We start from the raw sequence: 18,733 nt of genomic DNA, 5'->3' as shown, positions 1-18,733 counted from the left end.
GTGTACAAATTCCGGCTTCCCGAGCCTGAGTACTGTGGTGTAATTGGCAAAATGTACTGTCGTGTGAGACTTGTGCTTTTTTTTGTTTGTCATCTTCGTCGTAGCTATCGTAAAGTGTAGCGTGTTTCACTCGGGCTTCGGCCCAGCAACATCTAATTGTTCCAATCCCTGCATAGGATCTTGGGGACGACTGCTGGCAGCCTGAGCCTCCTCCGCTGCTTCCCGATCTTCCTCGCTGACAGCATGCTTGGCCAAATAACCCTCCTATAGAGTAAACCGGTCAGTATAGATCGCAATCAGATCCAAAATCGAACCCAACGAACCTGTTCCCAGATTGCAGTCTTGCTGCCTAATCCCTCATTGGCATCCTTCTGCGGCTTTGCAGCGGCGACTTTGATGGTGCGCCCGTAGATCTCGCTACCGTCCATGTTGTCAATTGCCTCTTTGGCGTCTTGCGGCAGATCAAACTCCACATATCCAAATCCACGGTGAATTTCAGCGGAGTTAGGTTGCTCTGGTTTAGGTAGAGAGATATCGACGACCTCGCCGAATGGAATGAAAGCTTCGGCAAGTGTGTGTGCGGTCACTCCTTGGTCAAGACCACCAACGTAGACAGTGCTCTTAAGCCGCGTGGTTTCACTCATGATGTATAGTTGCGCTTCGGGTCAAAGTATAGCGATGTGACGAGTTTGTACAGAGTGGTAGAAAAGGCGAGGAGAAAGGTATCTGCGACAATAAAGAAAGCTTTTGGGTCGATATTCTGAATCCGAGCTGTATCTTGCCATCAGCTCAGAACGGAAGATTGATATCACGTGAAGCTCACATCGGAGTGTTTTGGCGAGTCTCAAAGCGGTCTAGCGCGCGTTCCCCGGTCCCTCCAAGTCCAGGAGGCCACTTGGTTACTGCTATACTTGGAACATCTAGAGTATCACCCCATTGTCAACTATTCATAGGGGGTGGTTATTGATCCCTCTTCTTTCCCACAAACTGAGTTTCATTGTTCCTTGGATGATACCTTTGACACAAACTATTGGTCTCGATCCTCACCAAACCATACCTCCCCTGCCATCATCATGGTGCGTCTGAGGGAAATCCCAAGGACGGCCACGTTTGCCTGGTCGCCTGGCGCTGCGTCGCCATTGATCGCAACTGGAACTCGTGCTGGCGCTGTCGATGCCGACTTCTCTAACAAGACATGTCTCGAGCTGTGGGATCTGGGCCTTGACCGCGAAGATGCGAGCGAGGAGCTGCAGCCGCTAGCTAAGCTCGATACCGACTCTGGGTAAGTGGGTCTCTGGGAACTAAAAAGAAGACGAGCATGTTGACTGATTACTGTAACCAGCTTCAATGATGTGGCCTGGACAACGTTCGAAGACAACAAACGGGGCGTGATTGCGGGTGGCTTGGAGAATGGCTCGCTGGAGCTATGGGATGCGGATAAGCTACTTGCTGGATCTAGGTTGGTCAAACTCTATATGTTAACAAATTCCCCCTAAGATTTTGCTAATCGTTTAATCTTAGTGATGCTTTGATCTCAAGAACCACTAAACACAGCGGCGCCATCAAGACCCTTCAGTTCAACCCGAAACACCCAAACCTTCTGGCTACTGGTGGCGCAAAGGGAGAGGTAGGCTGCGACTCGAGGAAAATGGTTGGAAATGTAGCTAATTACTGGATAGCTGTTCATCTGGGATCTAAACAACATCGAGAACCCATTCCGCCTGGGCAACAATGCGGCCCGCACAGATGATATCGACTGCTTGGATTGGAACAGGAAGGTTCCTCACATTCTGGTCACTGGTAGCAGCTCTGGCTTTGTGACGGTGTGGGATGTCAAGACTAAAAAGGAGAGTCTGACCCTGAACAACAAGGCCCGGAAGGCTGTCAGCGCCGTCGCATGGGACCCCGAGAGGGTACGTTGCCACTTCCTACATATTTGTTCCAGGATTGCTGAACTTTTGATGTCTAGCCCACGAAACTTATCACATCGTCTCCCCTCGACTCAGACCCAGTGCTCTATGTCTGGGACCTTCGCAACTCCCACGCCCCGGAGCGAGTAAGTTACTCTTTCAGATCCTGATTTGATTTAACATTGACTTGCTTTGTATAGACACTTGCCGGCCATGAGTCCGGTGTGCTCTCACTTTCTTGGTGCGAGCATGATCCAGATCTCCTTTTGTCTTCCGGCAAAGACAATCGTAACATCTGTTGGAACCCGCAAACCGGCCAAGCATACGGAGAGTTCCCCGTTGTGACGAACTGGACCTTCCAGACCCGCTGGAACCCTCACAACCCGAACTTCTTCGCAACCGCGTCGTTTGATGGAAAGATCTGTGTCCAGACGCTCCAGAACACAAAGACCGAAAATGCCCAGGCTATCGCCGATCACAACCAAGCCTTGGACGGTGAAGACTTTTTTAACAAGGCGCAAACGCAGCCTCAAGTCTCCAAGTTCTCTCTCCCGAAGGCCCCTCGTTGGCTTGAGCGGCCATGCGGTGCTGCTTTTGGCTTCGGAGGTCGGGTCGTTTCCTTCGGTCTGACCGAGAAGGGCTCTCGCACATCCAGTGTTAAAATCACACCGTTCGAGGTTGATGAGAGCGTTGGCAATGCTACCGAGAGCTTTGAGACTGCATTGAAAGAGGGTGATATTAGCACTCTCTGTGAGTCACGCGCTTCAAGTGCTTCCAATGAAGCAGAAAAGGCAGACTGGAAGGTGATGCAGGCTTTGATTTCTGAAAATCCACGTAAGAGCTTAGTGGAGTATCTTGGATTCCAGGATCAGATTGATGAGACCGCCGATAGTCTCGCGCAGCTTGAGTTAGACAAAAAGGAAGGTGAGGGCACCAATGGCGCTGCCGCCAAACCTGCCGGGGCTAGGAAGCACAAGCGTTTGCAATCCATTTTCGATGCCAACCCAGAAGGTGACAGCTTCCTTTCCGAACTGGCTGCTTCCAAGGGCGCTCAAACCAACAACCCATTCCAAATTTTCAATGGATCAGAAAGCCAGGCAGAGCAAAAAATTACTCGGGCTTTGCTCCTCGGAGAATTTGAGAAAGCTCTGGATGTTGCTCTCAAGGAGGATAAGATGTCCGATGCTTTCATGATTGCTATTTGCGGTGGCCCGAAGTGCATCGAAAAGGCGCAGGAGTACTACTTCTCTAAGCAGGCTGGTGGTCCGAACTACATGCGCTTACTCGCGTCTATTGTGGGTAAGAACCTGTGGGATGTGGTCCATAATGCCGACTTGTCCAACTGGAAGGAAGTCATGGCTGCCTTGTGTACCTTTGCCGATGAGAAGGAATTCCCTGATCTCTGCGATGCTCTCGGTGACCGCCTGGAGGAGCAGACGCAGAACAGCGACGATAAGAGTGCCCGCAAGAATGCTTCTTTCTGCTTCTTGGTAGGCTCGAAGCTTGAGAAGGTTGTTGCCATCTGGGTTGAGGAGCTCCGCGAGAATGAGCAGAAAGGAATTGAGAGCAACACTGACAACTCTTCATTCTCCATCCACGTCCGTGCCCTGCAGGGCCTGATTGAGAAGGTTACCATCTTCCGCCAAGTCACCAAGTTCCAGGATACCGAACGGGCCAAGGACTCGGATTGGCGCTTGAGCGTCTTGTATGACAAATACATTGAATATGCCGATGTTGTCGCTACCCATGGACGCCTACAAATTGCTCAAAAGTATCTCGACCTTGTCCCTGAGAAGCACCCTGAAGCTGAGGTGGCGCGCAACCGCATTAAGCTTGCCACGAGACAGGCACCTCAGAAGGCCCAGCCCGCTGTCGCAGCCAAATCTGCCTTGAAGCCCCTTCCACAGCAGCCCAATGTGTACCAACCAGCGAAGCCTTACAACCATGCTGCAACTCCACCGGTTGCTACTCCTAGCATTTATGCGCCTCCTGCGGCTACTGTTCCCCAGCAGGCTAACCCATATGGTCCTCCAACGACCTCCTCGTCAGTTCAGCCTCCTAACCCCTACGCTGCCTATGGACAGACAGCTGGGTATCAGCCCACTCAGGGAATGAGACCTACCAGTTACACTCCACCATCTGCATTCGGCGGGCAACAGCCCACAGGTGCTGGCGTCCCCCCCCCTCCTCGTGCGTCATCTAACCAGTCGCCGGCCAACACAATCACAACATACACCACGGCCACTGGCCTTCCTGCCTGGAATGATTTGCCGGAAGGCTTTGCTAAGGCTCCTACACCCCGCCGTGCGACACCTGCCGCAGCTTCTGCAACCATCGCGTCTCCTTTCCCCAACCAGTCACCAAATTTGACCCAGGGGCCTCCCCCCGTTGGTGCGCCGCGCGCACCATCCGTGCCTCCCCCACCAAAGGTGGGCTCGATGCCTCCGCCGCGCATGATGTCGCCGCTATCTGGTGGTCAGGCTGCATCTAACATCCCCGGGCCTTCTCCGCTGCCCCCTGCCAATCCATACGCTTCTCTCCCTCAGTCACCACCGTTGACTCAGGGTTCAACCATGGCTCCTCCGGCATCAATCCCCCGCGGAGCGTCGCCTTACAACGCTCCTCCTAGCATGCCACCTTCAACCAACCGGTATGCACCAAGCCCGGCTGCCCAGCCTGCAAACCCGCAACTGCAGGCTCGTGGCTCGGTGGCTCCTCCTCCCCAGGCCGCTCCCTCGCCATACGCCCCACAAGCAGTATCGCAACCCCCCGCGGCAAACCCATATGGGCCCACCACGCCTATTACTGCACAGCCCCCGCCCATGGCCCAGGGCATCCAACCGCCGCCACAGGGATCTCGACCTCCCACGGCCCAGTCGCAGAGGCCAACTCCTGCGGCTCTCAAGTATCGTAAGTTACTACAATTATTAGTCAACGATTCCAGCCAACTGACTATTATTATAGCCCCCGGTGACCGTTCACACATTCCTGCAGACGCACAGCCTGTCTTCGAGATTCTATCGGCAGACATGCAACGCGTCAAGACCCGGGCCCCCGCGGCATTCAAGGCACAGGTTGATGATGCTGAGCGCCGCTTGAACATCCTCTTTGATCACCTCAACAATGAGGACTTGCTCAAGCCCAAAACCATTGAGGACATGGTGAACCTAGCCCACGCACTCCAGCAACGTGATTACAACACTGCCCTCGGTATTCATGTTGATATCATGACCAACCGGACAGACGAATGTGGCAACTGGATGGTGAGTCAACCTTTGTCCTAGCATTTGAGCAGTCACTAACAACCACGATTACAGGTCGGTGTGAAGCGATTGATTAGCATGAGCCGCGCTACTCCGTAAATGAAATTGTTGTATCTTGTCAAGTGGAGGGAATGCTAAAGGCTTGGTACAACTTATGTATTTCTGGCCTTGTTTTCTCTATACTTCAGCGTTGCTCTAAATTTTCTCATATTCCTTGTCAATTTTTCTATAATTAATGCCTTGCGTACTTTTTCTTCCGTTCGTCTTCTCTCCTGGGGGTTTATGTCCGATCACGAGCAAAGCGAAAATTTCCTGACCTTTCCTTAGTTTGGTTGACAGTTTTCACAACGTGCTGCCTTTTTATTTAGACTGCTAGATAGACATATATCAAGTGAGGAAATGGCAATCGCGTTATAGGTCGAGAAAAAATATATATCAGTTCCAGACTACAATTTGATAGATCAAGCCAGACCGCTGAAGATCTTACAGCGCATAAACCTAAATAAGTCACCTAGAGATTCTATTAAAATCTTATTACATTCACAAAATCGCATCAAAGCCCACGATCTAACCCCATCACCGTTCACGGACGGAAAGACCACCAAGCCTTCCTATCCGACTAGCAGGGAAGTTACGCGCACTCAACAGTGCACCCTTCACACCGCGAATATCAGCCTTAAACTCAGCAATAGCTTCATCCTCTGCCTTCCGCATATTAGAGCTACCGTTAGAGCCCAAGGTATTGGAATTCCAGACCCCGTACATCGACCCAGTGGAGTACGCAGGACCACTATAAATCAACCCATCACAGTAATGATGCAATTCCGTGAGACGCGTACGCATCGAGTCATCCAGTGTTCTCGCGTTCTTCTCCGAGTCGACGATCTCCCGCAGCTTCGAGGTAATAGATTCAACGCGGCTAATGTGGTTGTTAACCGCCGTCGATGGCGAGAAAGCCGTCGAGTCCGCCAAATTGACGAGCCCCGTGGTGCTGGACACCGGGATGGGTTCTAGAATTGTTTGCGTAGCCACGTCCCGGTGGAACAGCTCGGTTGGGTCCGAGGAGATTGATGAAACGTTGTCCTCTTCTTCGTCTCTATGGGGCTTGCTCTTGCGTGCTGTTAACTCCGCTGGGATCACGGATACTGTCTTTTCTAGCTTCTCATTTAGTTTTTGCAGATTCGTTTCTGCTGTGGTGGCGAGCTCATGTCGTGCGCTCGTTAGGTTCGCTAGCATTGGTTTCACGATGTACTCGCTTGCGCCATAGAGACTTGCTGCCAGGCCTGTGGCGCCGTATAGTGTGTACAAGAGGCTGCGCATTGTCACGAGGGGTGCCGGCCTGGATGGCTCGAAGAGGAATTCGGGGTAGGTGATTATTGGGGGGACATCGCGGGGGGCCATGGCTGGTGCTGGCGCTGGTGCTTGGTGCGCTTGAGGCACGGTGTTGGAGGGTAGCGAGGAGGTGGTAGGAGAAGAAGAAGGGGTGGCTTCGGATTGATTAGGTGAGGTAGTTGAAGTGTCTTCCTGCGTCTTGTGCTCAGCTGCGGTTGAGCTGCTACTCGCCTCTGCGTTGTGAGGGATGCCGAGAATTTGCTGGATATCATCTGAGCTCAAGCCTTTTGACTCGAGAAATGAGACTTTCCGCTCTGTTGGTGCATCGCGGATAGACTCGTCTTCTAGGAATTTGGATGCTTGGTCTAGAAGAGCTTGGCGGGATGTGGAGGCTGTAGGTGCGGGCGCATCGTCGGAGGTTGGCGATGGCAACTCCCCGGCTGTCTGATTAGGCCTCTGCCAGGAGGTAATAGACGTCGATTTGGATGTGTCGTCGGACATAATCAGGTACCTGACACATTGACCAGAGATATGAGAAAGTAAAAGAGTTGGGGTGTTGTTGAGAGGAGAGGGAACCTTCCCCGGACTTGGGGCCATGTGAGCCCGACCTCGGCTGTTCCAACGCCGGTTTACACCTGAGGCATCCATATTGTTGCACGCTTCAATATCACGCCGATGCGTGTTCACAGTGCATGCAAATGCGACATTATTTGAGGTTAATTCAAACCGAGATCTTAAGAAATGTGTTCCAATTGCTTTTAGGTAGCTATCTATCAAACATCCAAGGTAATGAACAAAAGGTACTATGCATCGTTCTTCACCAAAAATAGCCTGTATGTGAGACGAAGCCATACCACCTGACTTCCAGGTCCTATTGACAGGTATAGAGTCTTAAATGCCATTATTTTCTATACTATATTATAGAGACATGAATTGAATTATTGAAAGACCATCCCCAATTAGTTCAAATGCATCCGTATACACTTGAGACCGCCCGGCAGAATGGACCGAGCAGTACTTCATTCGTTCATCCAGCGTCAGCGACTGGACACCTGGAGAAATCTGAAACTTTAGAGAAAAGTACTTGTGAGTATGGAGTTTCTCCCGTTCATCGTGCTGTTTTGTCTTCCTTCCTATCTGCCTCAGCCCCGGGGTTGTTTAGACCCAGAAACCCCCCAGGAGAAGCCAGGAGAAACAACCCCCAAAAGCCTGATCCCCTGGAGTAGTGCGCTTTGTTCGCACTGGAAAAATCCTGTATAGACAAGCAATCTGTATCTTTCCGGTTTGCAACTCCGCCTCGCTCTCCGTGGATAAAGTGATTGGACAGCCCTCCTTTCTTCTCCCTCTCTCTATCTCCCCATACTGCTCCCTCCCCAAACGGCTTAATGGCTTAGTTCATACTGCCACACACTTGCCTATTGACCTTCCCTGTCCCGCTTCTTTTTACTGTTCTGGTTTTTGCATTTTCACCTTCCCCAAGACTTCTGTCACACTCGATAAAGCTGCCACCATGTCTCTCCGTCGATCCCTTCGATCCCGAAAGACGATGGATGACACCCCAAAACCAGAAGCTAACATGGCCACCAGGTCTACGAGACAAACTCGCTCCTTTACTTCTGCATCTGCTCTAGTCTCTGTCTCTCGATCTTCATTGAATTCAGGGGATCGAAAGCGATCTCTCCGTCTAACTGTCAAAATGGCCTCCAGCAAATTACGGGATGCTACGAGTGCTGGTCGTTCTGCTGGACGGCGCTCAGTCAATGTATTCCGGGAAGATCCAATTGTTTCGGGACCCCGCTCCAGTCGGAACCGAAAGAAGATTGTAGAAGTTGCTACAAGCGACGAAGAGGAAATCGACGACCAAGAAGAGGATGAAGCCGAAGATGAAGATGCACCTGGAGATGAAGATGATGACGCTGACGCTGATGGCGACATTGATATGGACGACATCCAGCCTCAGGCCCCTACCAGGCGCGGTAAGATCACTCCTCCGTCTCGTGCCAAGCCGCCCAAGAGTGTGGAGACCAAGGAGATGGAAATGGAAGAAGACGAAGAGGAAGAAGAAGACGATGATGAAGAGCCTATTTCCGATACGGATGAAGACGCCGAAGCTGAGGGTGAAGATCAGGACGAAATTGCAGCCCCAGACGTCGCCGTTGATGATCTAGATGAACTTGACGAAGAAGATGAAATTGATGAGGAAATGGATAGTGATGTCCTCGCCATTCAAAGTGGCAAAACCACCAAGCGCCAGCGAGGAAATCTAGGAAATGATTTCTTGCAACTTCCCATGGGTGAGAAACTACAGATTTAGGATTTTTCGAACCCAAAGCTAACTTGGAAACAGAGCCTCAGGTTAAGAAGCATTTGACCGCCGAGGAGCGTCAGATGCGTCGTGCAGAGATGGCGCGGCGAAGGAAAAATCTAAGTGAGAAGCGAAATGAAGAGGAAAAAGTACGCGCGAAATGCCACTTAAAACAATTCATAGGAGAACGGCCGCTAACTTTACACACCAGATGGACACTATCAACCGACTGCTCAAGAAGCAGGCCCCCAAGCGGCGCGGTCGAGCTGCGGCGGCCGAGGCTGTTGATGGCACCCCCGGCCAAGAGGGCGCGGAGGCCGAGAAAGCCTACCCTACCATGTCGCGGTGGATCAGCGGTTCAAACGGCTGCAGAGTCGCTGTGCCAGAAGAATGGCTGGGTACACCTGCTGGATGTGTCTTCGGCGCACCTGCCGTTCACACTGGAAAAATGGTTGAAGAGGTTTGATGTTACATGCAGGAACTACAACGGATCGGCGCTTATGGAAGGATTCTCTACTATGGTAATCGGAAAACGGACTACATCATTTGCAGGGGACTAGGGTTTATTTTCTGTATGTGCTGCAAACGGCGTTCAAAACATGTCTCTTTCAAATGTCCAGGTTTAAATGCCATGCAATACATCGACTGTTTCAACTATTTCCAGATACACACGCACTTGCCGAGAAAATCGGCTTATACATTTATTTAGTCGGAGACCCTCAATAGTACGCGGGCTAGCCAATTCCCGGTCACCATTCAGTGCCCTACCCACAACTACTTCGTCAAAGGCCGTTGAGCCAATTCGATATCATCAAAGGCCTCCAAGGCCTGTCACAAGACTGACCAGTGTGGCACAGCGAAAGACATGGTGCCGTGTGCGCCGGAGTGCGGAGAAGAGCACGAGTTCCAATGGAGCATAGTGCGCCGAGAACAGACTGCTGGTACAATCATGCCTGGTAGCACTCAGGCCTAGTCAGTGTTCAGAATGCCACTTCAAGGGAAGGCCGGTCATTGTCATTGAGTCGTCGACTTCGGATCTTGCTCAAGGTTGGTTTTCGTGGGAGAATTGGTGTCCTGCTTCAATACAGTAGCACCAGACGGATGTGAGGTCTTCTGAGCGTGCTCTCTTTCATATTGAAGTTGCTGGAATGTCGGTTGGAAAGTATAGTAGCCTGGAGCAGATGAAGAGTTCGAGGTTAGGGTTTGATACCAGACATGAGCCCTTGCCGTAAAGCAGATTTACCTGTAAAGACACCCACGCCAATGGCGAAAATGGCAGGGAAAAAATTGCGACTCATTTCGGAGGAATTGGGGGGCGACGGCGAGATTTGCAGTTGGTTGGAGGTTGCGGTGATGCGGGAAATCGGTTATCAGTTGGCTGATTAGCAACCGGCGCGTCTGCTAAATTGCCCCGTTGGCACGCGTCGGAATCAAATTCCCTGCATTCAGACTGTTTGAATACTTGTTCGACGTTTGATCTCCTTGAGTTTCGTGAATTTTAGCCCGAGAAATATCCTACTCACGTTTTAAATCGCATTAAGACCACCCAATGACTGTTTAAAGACATGGGGGATCCCCGCCAAGGATGCAAATGGAATCATGGCGACAACGAGGATATGTCCCCGACTCGGACGAGGAAGATGGCTTCGATTCTCTAGACTCGAAGAAGGGAAATGTCGGAAACAGCCCTACTGTCGAAAATCTCGAATACATCGACACCCCTTCATCTTCGCCGAAGGAAGGGACATCGAGTGTAGCGAAGGAGCAACAAGAGCACGTTCGGGCTGAAAATGGCTCCATTACACTCTCAGATACAGAGGAGATGGCTTACCGGAATACGAATCGACCAAGTCCTCACTTTACAATTACCGCGCATGACGAAACGACACCAAAACAAAGAAGAGGACGCAAGACCTACGGACCTCGATCGTCGGCTACGAAAGCAACAAATCGCCGCAGCAGCGAGACGTGTAATACTAGTGCCTCCGCAAAGAATTCAAACAGCATATACGATTTCCCAACGTCATCGCAGGAACATGAAAGGTCTCTATCCAAACGCTCGAGCTGCGAGTCTACACCAAAGCCCTTGAAGACCACACAGCCCTCGCAATCACATGTCATAGCAGAGCCGCATACCTCAAAGGCAACCACAAAAGATGAAACCTCAAGCACTAGGAGCTCTTCGCCTGACGAGCTGACATTGATCTCTCAGCCACCTCAGAAGAAAAAGCCCGTGGTCCAGCACGTCCAGCCAAAAGAGCCGCCGCAGTTACCGCCACAATCATCGCTACAGGAGGAGGCTTCGGATGATGATTCTCCACTCTCTTCTGTGCCGTCCTCTTTTGGCTCTCCGCCGGCCAATGATTCTACAGAACTACACCTAGATGGTATGATGGAGGTGGAACCAGAAAGACCGGCAGGTGGGGATGCAGATCTACGACAAGCAGTGCTCGTTGAGCTAGATGCCATCCCAGATGATGTTCTGCCTCGCCTTGATATCCCCGAAGAAGTGTTGCGAGAATTGCCGCATGCTGCGCAAAGAACATTCCGAAAGCGCAATGCTATCCAACTGCAACCTTATTATTTGGAACAGGTCAAGTTTGCTCAGCAATTGCAAGCACGGGGCGTCAAACCGTTTGGTCGACCTGCACAGCAAAGACAGCAGGTAACTGATGAAAGTCAAGGGCAAGATTCATATGACCCTGATGCACTTCCCTCAAGCCCTCCCCTGGAAGAGTATCTTCCGCCGATAAGATATGAACGAAATCGTGGCCCACAATATGCTGCGCAAGGACAGGGGCGCAAAGAGTCAGAGCATTCTCGATCATTGCAAGCTCATGTGGCAAAGCGCCAGAAGACTTCTCATTCTGGAACTCCTAAAGCACGTCGAAATTTACACAAACCGTCTAAACCACGTGGTATTAGAGACCGAATTACAGATACCGAAAAACAAGTCGGTAACTCCATATATGAGCTATCATCTAGCCCCCCACATGCAGGCCGTTTATCTTCAACCTCAAGAACCCCGCGTGCCTCAGAAGGGGGGTTTCGGTTTCCTCGCGGGTGGTCACCGCCGGGAGAATTTTCGAAAACTGGGGCGCAGGGAACAAAAGAAGCCAGCCGGGTCCAATCAACTGGTGTGTGTAGAGATGTTGACACGGAAGTACAGTCCATCTCCTCCAACAGTCAGAGTGATCCAGAAGAAACCGGTTCAGATGCTGAAGAACGTGAAATTCGACGATTTCAACGAATGATCAGAGGAGCGCTCCCTGCGTCGCATGCTCGGTTAGATCAAAGGAAAATCGCAGATAGACAAAAAGTCTCGCAGCTAGATCGTCATGTTTCTTCACAACGGCCAGATGGAAAGGGTGTTGCGCGGAAGCTCATTAGAAAGAGTGATCGCTCAAGGGAACCAGCAATGCAACAATCAAGGGGCTTGTTTGATCTTGGAGATTCTGACTCGGACGATGAAGAAAAACGCAACGATGCCACAGGAAACGTCTCCATGACCAGTGACTCCAGCCAAAGCCTGACTGGCACTCTTAACCTCCAAGAATCCTTCGCACTGGAAGGGGGTGATATCTCTGAAGATAATCGCATCGACTACATGATTGGGCCTGTTCCGCGCAACTCGAAAGGCTCTCGCCACAAACCAAACAGTTTGAAAAGACCAAAATCGAAAATTGGTTCGTTCAACGGGGAAAGACAACGGAAGAGACCTCGACAAACCCGAATGACCGATGCCTCCTATGGAACACGAAGGACCAAGAAACACTCAACTATTCTGCGACCTAGAATAGGAATACTGGATGCGCCAGATGTTGCCACGAAGCCTCGAACAGAGCAATCACGACTGCTCAGGGTAGCGGCAAGACGACCACGCTCACGTAAAGATGGAGGCAGGCAGAGCCCTACTCATAAATTTGTGAAACTGGCCTCAAGAGAGGACACAATAGATGCAAATGAGTCTCTACGAGACTGGCAAAGGGGAGTTATTCGGCAGGCCAAGATATACCCACCTCGTTCCAGAGCTCCCCAACACAGGCACTGGTCAACCAATCTTTCGATGCTTAGTGCTCGAGCCAAATCGAATTCTAATATCGGCCGGATACCGAACAATATCCATGATGCAGAGGTAGATGCCGACTTTTCAAACACCAACACAGTTGAACTGGAACATGCCCAGATGGCACCCAAATCTAGCGCAATATCAGTCCCGCCAAACCAAGCCCCCATGGCCGAGTCCTTTTCCCGCCAAAAAACTGATCAGCACGCTCGCACATGGGTCATTCCCAGGAATGTTGCCATAACATCTTTGAAGAGGAACACTATCAGGCCTGCGGCAACTAGTTTGGCAGGCCCTGGTAGAAGCCAAAAAATGGTTCCGGCCATGTTCAACCAGTCATTGTCCCTCCTTAATCGACACTATAAAAACCAACGCACATCACAACCTTACAAGCCCAGCTTGACCTTAGATCGATATGTATCCGACGGTGGATCATGGAGCACTGGAGGAAATACCTCGCCCATGAATGCTTCTGTCACTGCTGCCGCCTCAGCTGAAGTACGAACTCATGTGCCAACTCCCAAAGCCCCTGTATCTCGACGGCGGTTGAAGAAGCACCCCCCCAACCGACTAAATCTGGATGCCGACGAATTCCGTCAGAATCCAGATCCTGCTACCATACTCTCCGATGACTCCGAATCTCCTACTGTAACGGGGGCCGTACCTGCACGTCCTTCATCTTTCGGTGTTGGCGGGCTTTTCAACTGGCAACGCTTCTATCCGGTCGATTTTGGAATCCCATCCCTACGTGACAACACTTTCTTCCATGAAAGTACCTTCATAGGAAGTGGGGAATTCTCTCGTTCATTGCGAATCGCAGAGCGGGACTTCGATGGTGATGCCGCTTTATTCTCCATCCAGCTCAGAGACGAAACATTCCAATGGAGTCGCTGGAACGATAGAGTATCATCGGAGATGGGGCATGTTTTTGATATGATTACCGACAACGTTGAGCGAAGTGCTGTTACCTCCCCAGAGACCGGTATTACAGCAGCTCTAGGTGTGGCATCGAGGTTATACAGGTTATTGATTAAATTTACTACTGGGAACCTGGTTTTCATCGACCCAGTTGACCGTACAGGGTTTGTCACTAGAGCAATGGGGCTGGTCTCCCAGGTGAAAGACCCGTTGGCTGCCTTTCTAACCAGCGACGAATACAACAAGAGCGGGCTCGTCAAAATTGCTTGCTTCAACATGATTTTCTCCAACCAGATCTATCAAGTTGCTTCTCATCGGCTTGTCAGCCCTGCCCTTGCGGCTGAAGCTTTGGATCTTGTCAAAACATCTGCAAAAGACGTTGTAGGCTTGATCACGTCTAAAGTTGGCTCTTCTGAGTTTGAACTGTTCTTCAAGGAAAACAACGAGCCTGGACGCCGCGATTCGGGGATTCGTGATGAGTTCCCATCAGCGGAGGCTTACGTCGTTACCAAACATCTTTTACGCAGCTCAGACATCCATAAGGGCTACTTTGAAGATCTTCAGCTTGAGACTTTCAACAATCGTATCATTCGCAATGAAATGGATGTGGGCAACCTAGAGGCTGGATGGCGTGGGTTATTTACAGTCTTGCCCCTCAACGAAATAGACATGCTTGGAATTGCACGCCCTGGTTATCAGTTGACAGCTGCCAATGACAATTGGAAATTGGCTAAACGGCTTCTCGCCCCAGCTCTGGACCAGTTTGAGTCCAACTCCAAGGCGCAACCCTTCTCATACAATACCTACTGTCGAACCTTGTTCCTCAGATGCCATCGGCTCATCAATTCCTGGGGGTGGAGAGAATGCAAACCTATCCTGGACACGCTATTCGACTTCTTCGCCAAGAACACCCTCCACAACCTGAAACTCGAGGAAGCTCGTGGATCACCTTCATTTCTTGACGAACTTGATAGTAATCCCTCTCTGGATGCCCGAGTGGGGGAACCGTGCTTCCACACATTTCTCAAGATCGTAGCAAGTGGTCTTCGCTTCTTGGCAAAGAGATATGACACGAAAAAGATTCGAAACTTTGCCTGGCGTCTTCTACCCAACCACGGCCGTGTATACCCGAAAGAGCAGCCCTTGCAGCACGAAGACCTCGACGCACTAAGAAATCACCACGATCTTCTCAGCACCCTGTACTGGGCTGTCCCTGATGGGTGCCGCCCTCGACTGGAGACAATACGCAATCTAGTTCATCCTGCCACTTCACACCGTGAAGCGTGCAGCATCAATTTGCGCTCATGGTCAAGGCTCGTTCGATTTAAGCTTTCTACAGATGAAGAAGTTTCGGGACTCGATCCGTTTGGAGACTGGTATGGTTATTTTGTTACGGAGCTGCAGCAACAGCATTCGTATGCTCGTAAAGAGATTGAGGCTCAAAACACAGGCGACAATCGGGTTTCTCAACAGCTTGTTGAACGCACAATCTCCCAGAACCAGCGGCAGATTGAGACTTTGTTGAGCAACGCGCTTAGCGGGATGCGAATTGCCGTCCAGCTCGCTCCGAAACTGGAGCATGCACACAGGCTTGTTCTGAGGACGCCTTTCGAGTCTATCCTTACACTTTTCAACCCCAAGCTCCCGCGTGTGAACGTTGTTGTATCTGAGGCTCTGCAGGTTCTGGTAGCATACATCCAGAAAGACGCCCCAGCTGCAACCACATCAGATACTCCCGTAGTGGTAAATACCGATGACGACAGCCAGGAGTTCGGTGACTGGGATGCCATTCAGGCCGTTTGGGACCAGCAGAGTTCCCTTAGCGAGGGCATTGAATATGTACAGCAGGCTTTCCATCCAATTGTCTCTCGTCTCGTTTCGAATTGCTTTGGCGAGGACCATTGCCCCGAAGACGCGATTCTTCTCAATGTTGTAGAATGCTGGACGTCAATTGCCCAAGTTCTCATTCGCCATGGCCTCCGAAATTGGGACAATTACCTGAGCGAGTTTGGCGACGATTCCTGGACGCGCCTTCGACAGACGGTTCAGACAAGAAAGTTCGCACCGCTATTCCTCGCGGCTTGTATTGAAAAAAATGCGCAGATTGTCTCTGATTGCAGAATCCAAGTTATGAGTATGTGGATATCCTCGCTAGTCGAGCGCTCCTCGATGTTGAAATTTCAACACCGTCTCACGGAGGCGCTTTTGAACGGAAGTCCCACAGATCCATTGCTTGCGAATCTTCCATTTTACAAGGATAAGAAGATCGGCAGGTATTTAATCACATTGGAAGAAATTGGCTCTCGGCGACAATCTCTCCTCTCGAGCTTGTCGTCTAACATGCGTGAGCAGCTCCTGAGCATGGAACTTTCTGGCGATCGGAACTTTCCTGTGACAAAACAAGATTACTCCGAAATCCTTCGGCGGGTGATGACATCCATGAAAGACAACTACCAAGAGCTAGGTAATGGAACAGCGCAGGCTGCCCAAGGAGAGTACGTGATGTTTGTGCAACTTGTGATCGGTTTCCTTCAGCAACATACCAGCGACATCCAACCCATCGACCCCTTCTTCACAGACCCTGCTTCGTTCCCTCTTCCGTCTACTGACCCACGGTACATTGTTGCGAAGCTTAAACGCTACGAGTCGAAGTTATCTTCCAGCAAAGAGATCCAGACGTTGACCGGGTTCGTCCAGAGCATTTCCGAGCGTGCTGCCATTGACGGCCAACAGAGCTACCTGGTTGATCAACTGCACACATCGATGAAGAATACCTACGAAGCTGGGGACCACGAAAAACCCACTCTCCGGGCCGTCCTCTTGCAATCCGTGTTTCCAGTGTATCTCGAAGCGACGCTTTCCAACCGCGCCGCCTGGATCCTCAGCCGTCCCATTATCCAAACCATCACACTGGAGTTTAAGAACCTTCTGTGTTACACAGACACTCTGGATACAGCCTGTGTATCGTCTGTCATCGATATCCTTGATGTAGTGTGCCGAGCCTCCTGTCAAGCAGTGACTGTTGTCGCCCTCCGTCGCCATAGTCTGCAAAGCCCTGTAACTATCCTCATGCTTGCGGCGATCCTTGATATGATCTCTTCGGCCCTGCCAGTGGTAGATTACATCGATCGAACCGCCGGCGCAGGGCAGGGTATTCTTACGCACATCAAGTGGATCCGCGATTTCACAAAAGCCGTGAGCACAAGTCTACAAAGCATAGATCCAGACGCAGACTTGTCTTCGAGCAGTGCTCATATCACATTCCCTGCGGTGCCACCTCCATCCGATAGCAGGAAGACCAAACTACTCAGCACGGCTAACAACCTCGCCTCGAATGACCTTCAAATCTATCTCAGAAAATGGTCTTATCATCGGGGCAAGTACTACTTTACTCGTCCTGGTCACGACTCACAAGAGATCCCAATCGAACCTGAGATGGCTGGTCTGGTGGCTAGTCCGAGTGAAGCGCAGAAGGTGTTTGAAGCTGCAGCTAGGGGATTTGTTGATCGTGCAAAGTTTCTGGAGTTGTTGACTTGACTTGGTGGTTATTCTATTTCGGTCTTTATATCCACGGCGTTCTATTTAGGGGGGGTGGTGTTTCCGTGCCACGAATTATAATCGAAAGGCCCAATATTGTTACGTTGTGCGGTATCGACCATGTTGCTGCTACAATGGAGGCTATAGTCTTCGGATTCCAATGCACCCTGTATGCTTTCCTGTGTGTAATTCTCGAACATATATACAAAACGACTACTCATAGCAAAACTCCGAGAATGTTGAGACGGAGAAGGAGTCGAGTCGTGCATCATGCAAGGGCTACCTATGCCAATGGGTCCAGTGCAACCAGCCCAAAATCAATTAGGGCTGCGTACCCAGACTTAGCCTGGATCTGTAGGTCACCATGGAATGCAATCTCCGGGGAATGTAATCTCCTTTGAACAATGAATCTCTGTAGACTGCCACAATCTACGACACCTGTTGATGTATCTACCCATGTCTCAGATCTAACTTTCCATATATTGTTTCATTACTTCCCTAGTTTCCGCCTCCTCTGAGAGATCTTCCACTATCATTTCTGGTTCCTAGGCTTTGCTGTCTGTCAGAGAAATCCAACATAATCTCATCAGGCCCCCTCTGTCAGACGCTATAGGACCTTCATTCTCTCCAAGTTGGAGAATCTTCCAGCCCATAGGTGGCCTAATTATCGAAAGAGCCTGATAGGCACCGCTTTATAGTGCCAATGAACCGAAATGTTACCCCGACGACGAAGCACGGTGACGAGGCGCGTTTGTCATGTTCTGAACATATTGCGAATTGAATCGCACTTGGCGAAAGACGGTTTCCCCCGTGATAATTTGTTTCGGCATTTCAAAATTGAATCATGCGTATGGGCCACGAGCAAAAAGCCTATGGTAAGGGGGTCCGTCATCCATCGGAAGTACCGTGGACAACTATATCGGTGTTCAACCTCGATTCGAGTTGTGTCCGGCAGTTTCATTACCTTGATCAGCTGGCATATAGATCCTAAGTTGAGAATAGCGCCTGTGATATTCAGCCCCTACTGTAGCATTTCAACATCCGATTGAGTCCTTGGCTTGCGCGTGATCGACGGGCCCTGGGCACCTCAGCGATTCAATATGCCGCAGAGGTAAACGGCAAAGATGAAATATGGAGGCACACGAAAATTCCACGGATGCTACATAATCTCACGTGGGCGTGATGGTATGTCGGGTGTTACAATTTTATGCGGAAAGAAGGAGCCAAGTTTTATACTCGCCGTTGAAGTTATTGTCCCAGGTTGATATTGGTATTTCACTTGTCTCGCATTATATGTGTAGGGCCTAGTGCATTCTGTAACGTTTCAACCGATATTATATCCTGGACGGGGAACTATATAATCTGTGAAGAGATCTCGGAAATCCACCATCACCAATTCACA

General features: G+C 50.6%; 6 protein-coding genes across 6 annotated transcripts; 3 read left to right on the top strand and 3 right to left on the bottom strand.

Moving 5' to 3' along the window:
* Positions 1-126: 126 nt before the first annotated feature.
* Positions 127-644, bottom strand: Pdw03_6576 (Peptidyl prolyl cis-trans isomerase Cyclophilin, putative; the record flags this gene model as incomplete). The annotated part of the gene is made up of 2 exons (XM_014679864.1): positions 127-264; positions 324-644. 2 exons carry the CDS (start codon positions 642-644, stop codon positions 127-129), a joined length of 459 nt encoding a protein of 152 aa, XP_014535350.1.
* A 429-nt stretch (positions 645-1,073) lies between these two features.
* Pdw03_6575 (Protein transport protein (SEC31), putative) lies at positions 1,074-5,272 on the top strand (the record flags this gene model as incomplete). Its single annotated transcript, XM_014679865.1, has 8 exons — positions 1,074-1,282; positions 1,343-1,459; positions 1,522-1,627; positions 1,680-1,913; positions 1,970-2,056; positions 2,111-4,820; positions 4,875-5,173; positions 5,228-5,272. The coding sequence occupies 8 exons, from the start codon at positions 1,074-1,076 to the stop codon at positions 5,270-5,272; spliced, it is 3,807 nt and encodes a 1,268-aa protein (XP_014535351.1).
* A 477-nt stretch (positions 5,273-5,749) lies between these two features.
* Pdw03_6574 (Peroxin 14/17) lies at positions 5,750-7,153 on the bottom strand (the record flags this gene model as incomplete). Its single annotated transcript, XM_014679866.2, has 1 exon — positions 5,750-7,153. One exon carries the CDS (start codon positions 7,151-7,153, stop codon positions 5,750-5,752), a length of 1,404 nt encoding a protein of 467 aa, XP_014535352.2.
* A 1,048-nt stretch (positions 7,154-8,201) lies between these two features.
* Pdw03_6573 (PAPA-1-like conserved region) lies at positions 8,202-9,276 on the top strand (the record flags this gene model as incomplete). The annotated part of the gene is made up of 3 exons (XM_014679867.1): positions 8,202-8,799; positions 8,853-8,959; positions 9,022-9,276. 3 exons carry the CDS (start codon positions 8,202-8,204, stop codon positions 9,274-9,276), a joined length of 960 nt encoding a protein of 319 aa, XP_014535353.1.
* Positions 9,277-9,824: 548 nt separating this feature from the next.
* On the bottom strand, positions 9,825-10,108 carry Pdw03_6572 (uncharacterized protein; the record flags this gene model as incomplete). Its single annotated transcript, XM_066101391.1, has 2 exons — positions 9,825-9,982; positions 10,054-10,108. The coding sequence occupies 2 exons, from the start codon at positions 10,106-10,108 to the stop codon at positions 9,825-9,827; spliced, it is 213 nt and encodes a 70-aa protein (XP_065956474.1).
* Positions 10,109-10,395: 287 nt separating this feature from the next.
* Pdw03_6571 (Methyl methanesulfonate-sensitivity protein 22) lies at positions 10,396-17,331 on the top strand (the record flags this gene model as incomplete). Its single annotated transcript, XM_014679869.2, has 1 exon — positions 10,396-17,331. The coding sequence occupies one exon, from the start codon at positions 10,396-10,398 to the stop codon at positions 17,329-17,331; it is 6,936 nt and encodes a 2,311-aa protein (XP_014535355.2).
* Between the last annotated feature and the right edge of the window lie 1,402 nt (positions 17,332-18,733).

This window comes from Penicillium digitatum, chromosome 2, assembly GCF_016767815.1.
Source record: "Penicillium digitatum chromosome 2, complete sequence".
Classification (NCBI taxonomy): domain Eukaryota; kingdom Fungi; phylum Ascomycota; class Eurotiomycetes; order Eurotiales; family Aspergillaceae; genus Penicillium; species Penicillium digitatum.
The sequence above is the reverse complement of the archived record's forward strand: the minus strand, read 5'-3'. Positions and strand labels throughout refer to the sequence as shown.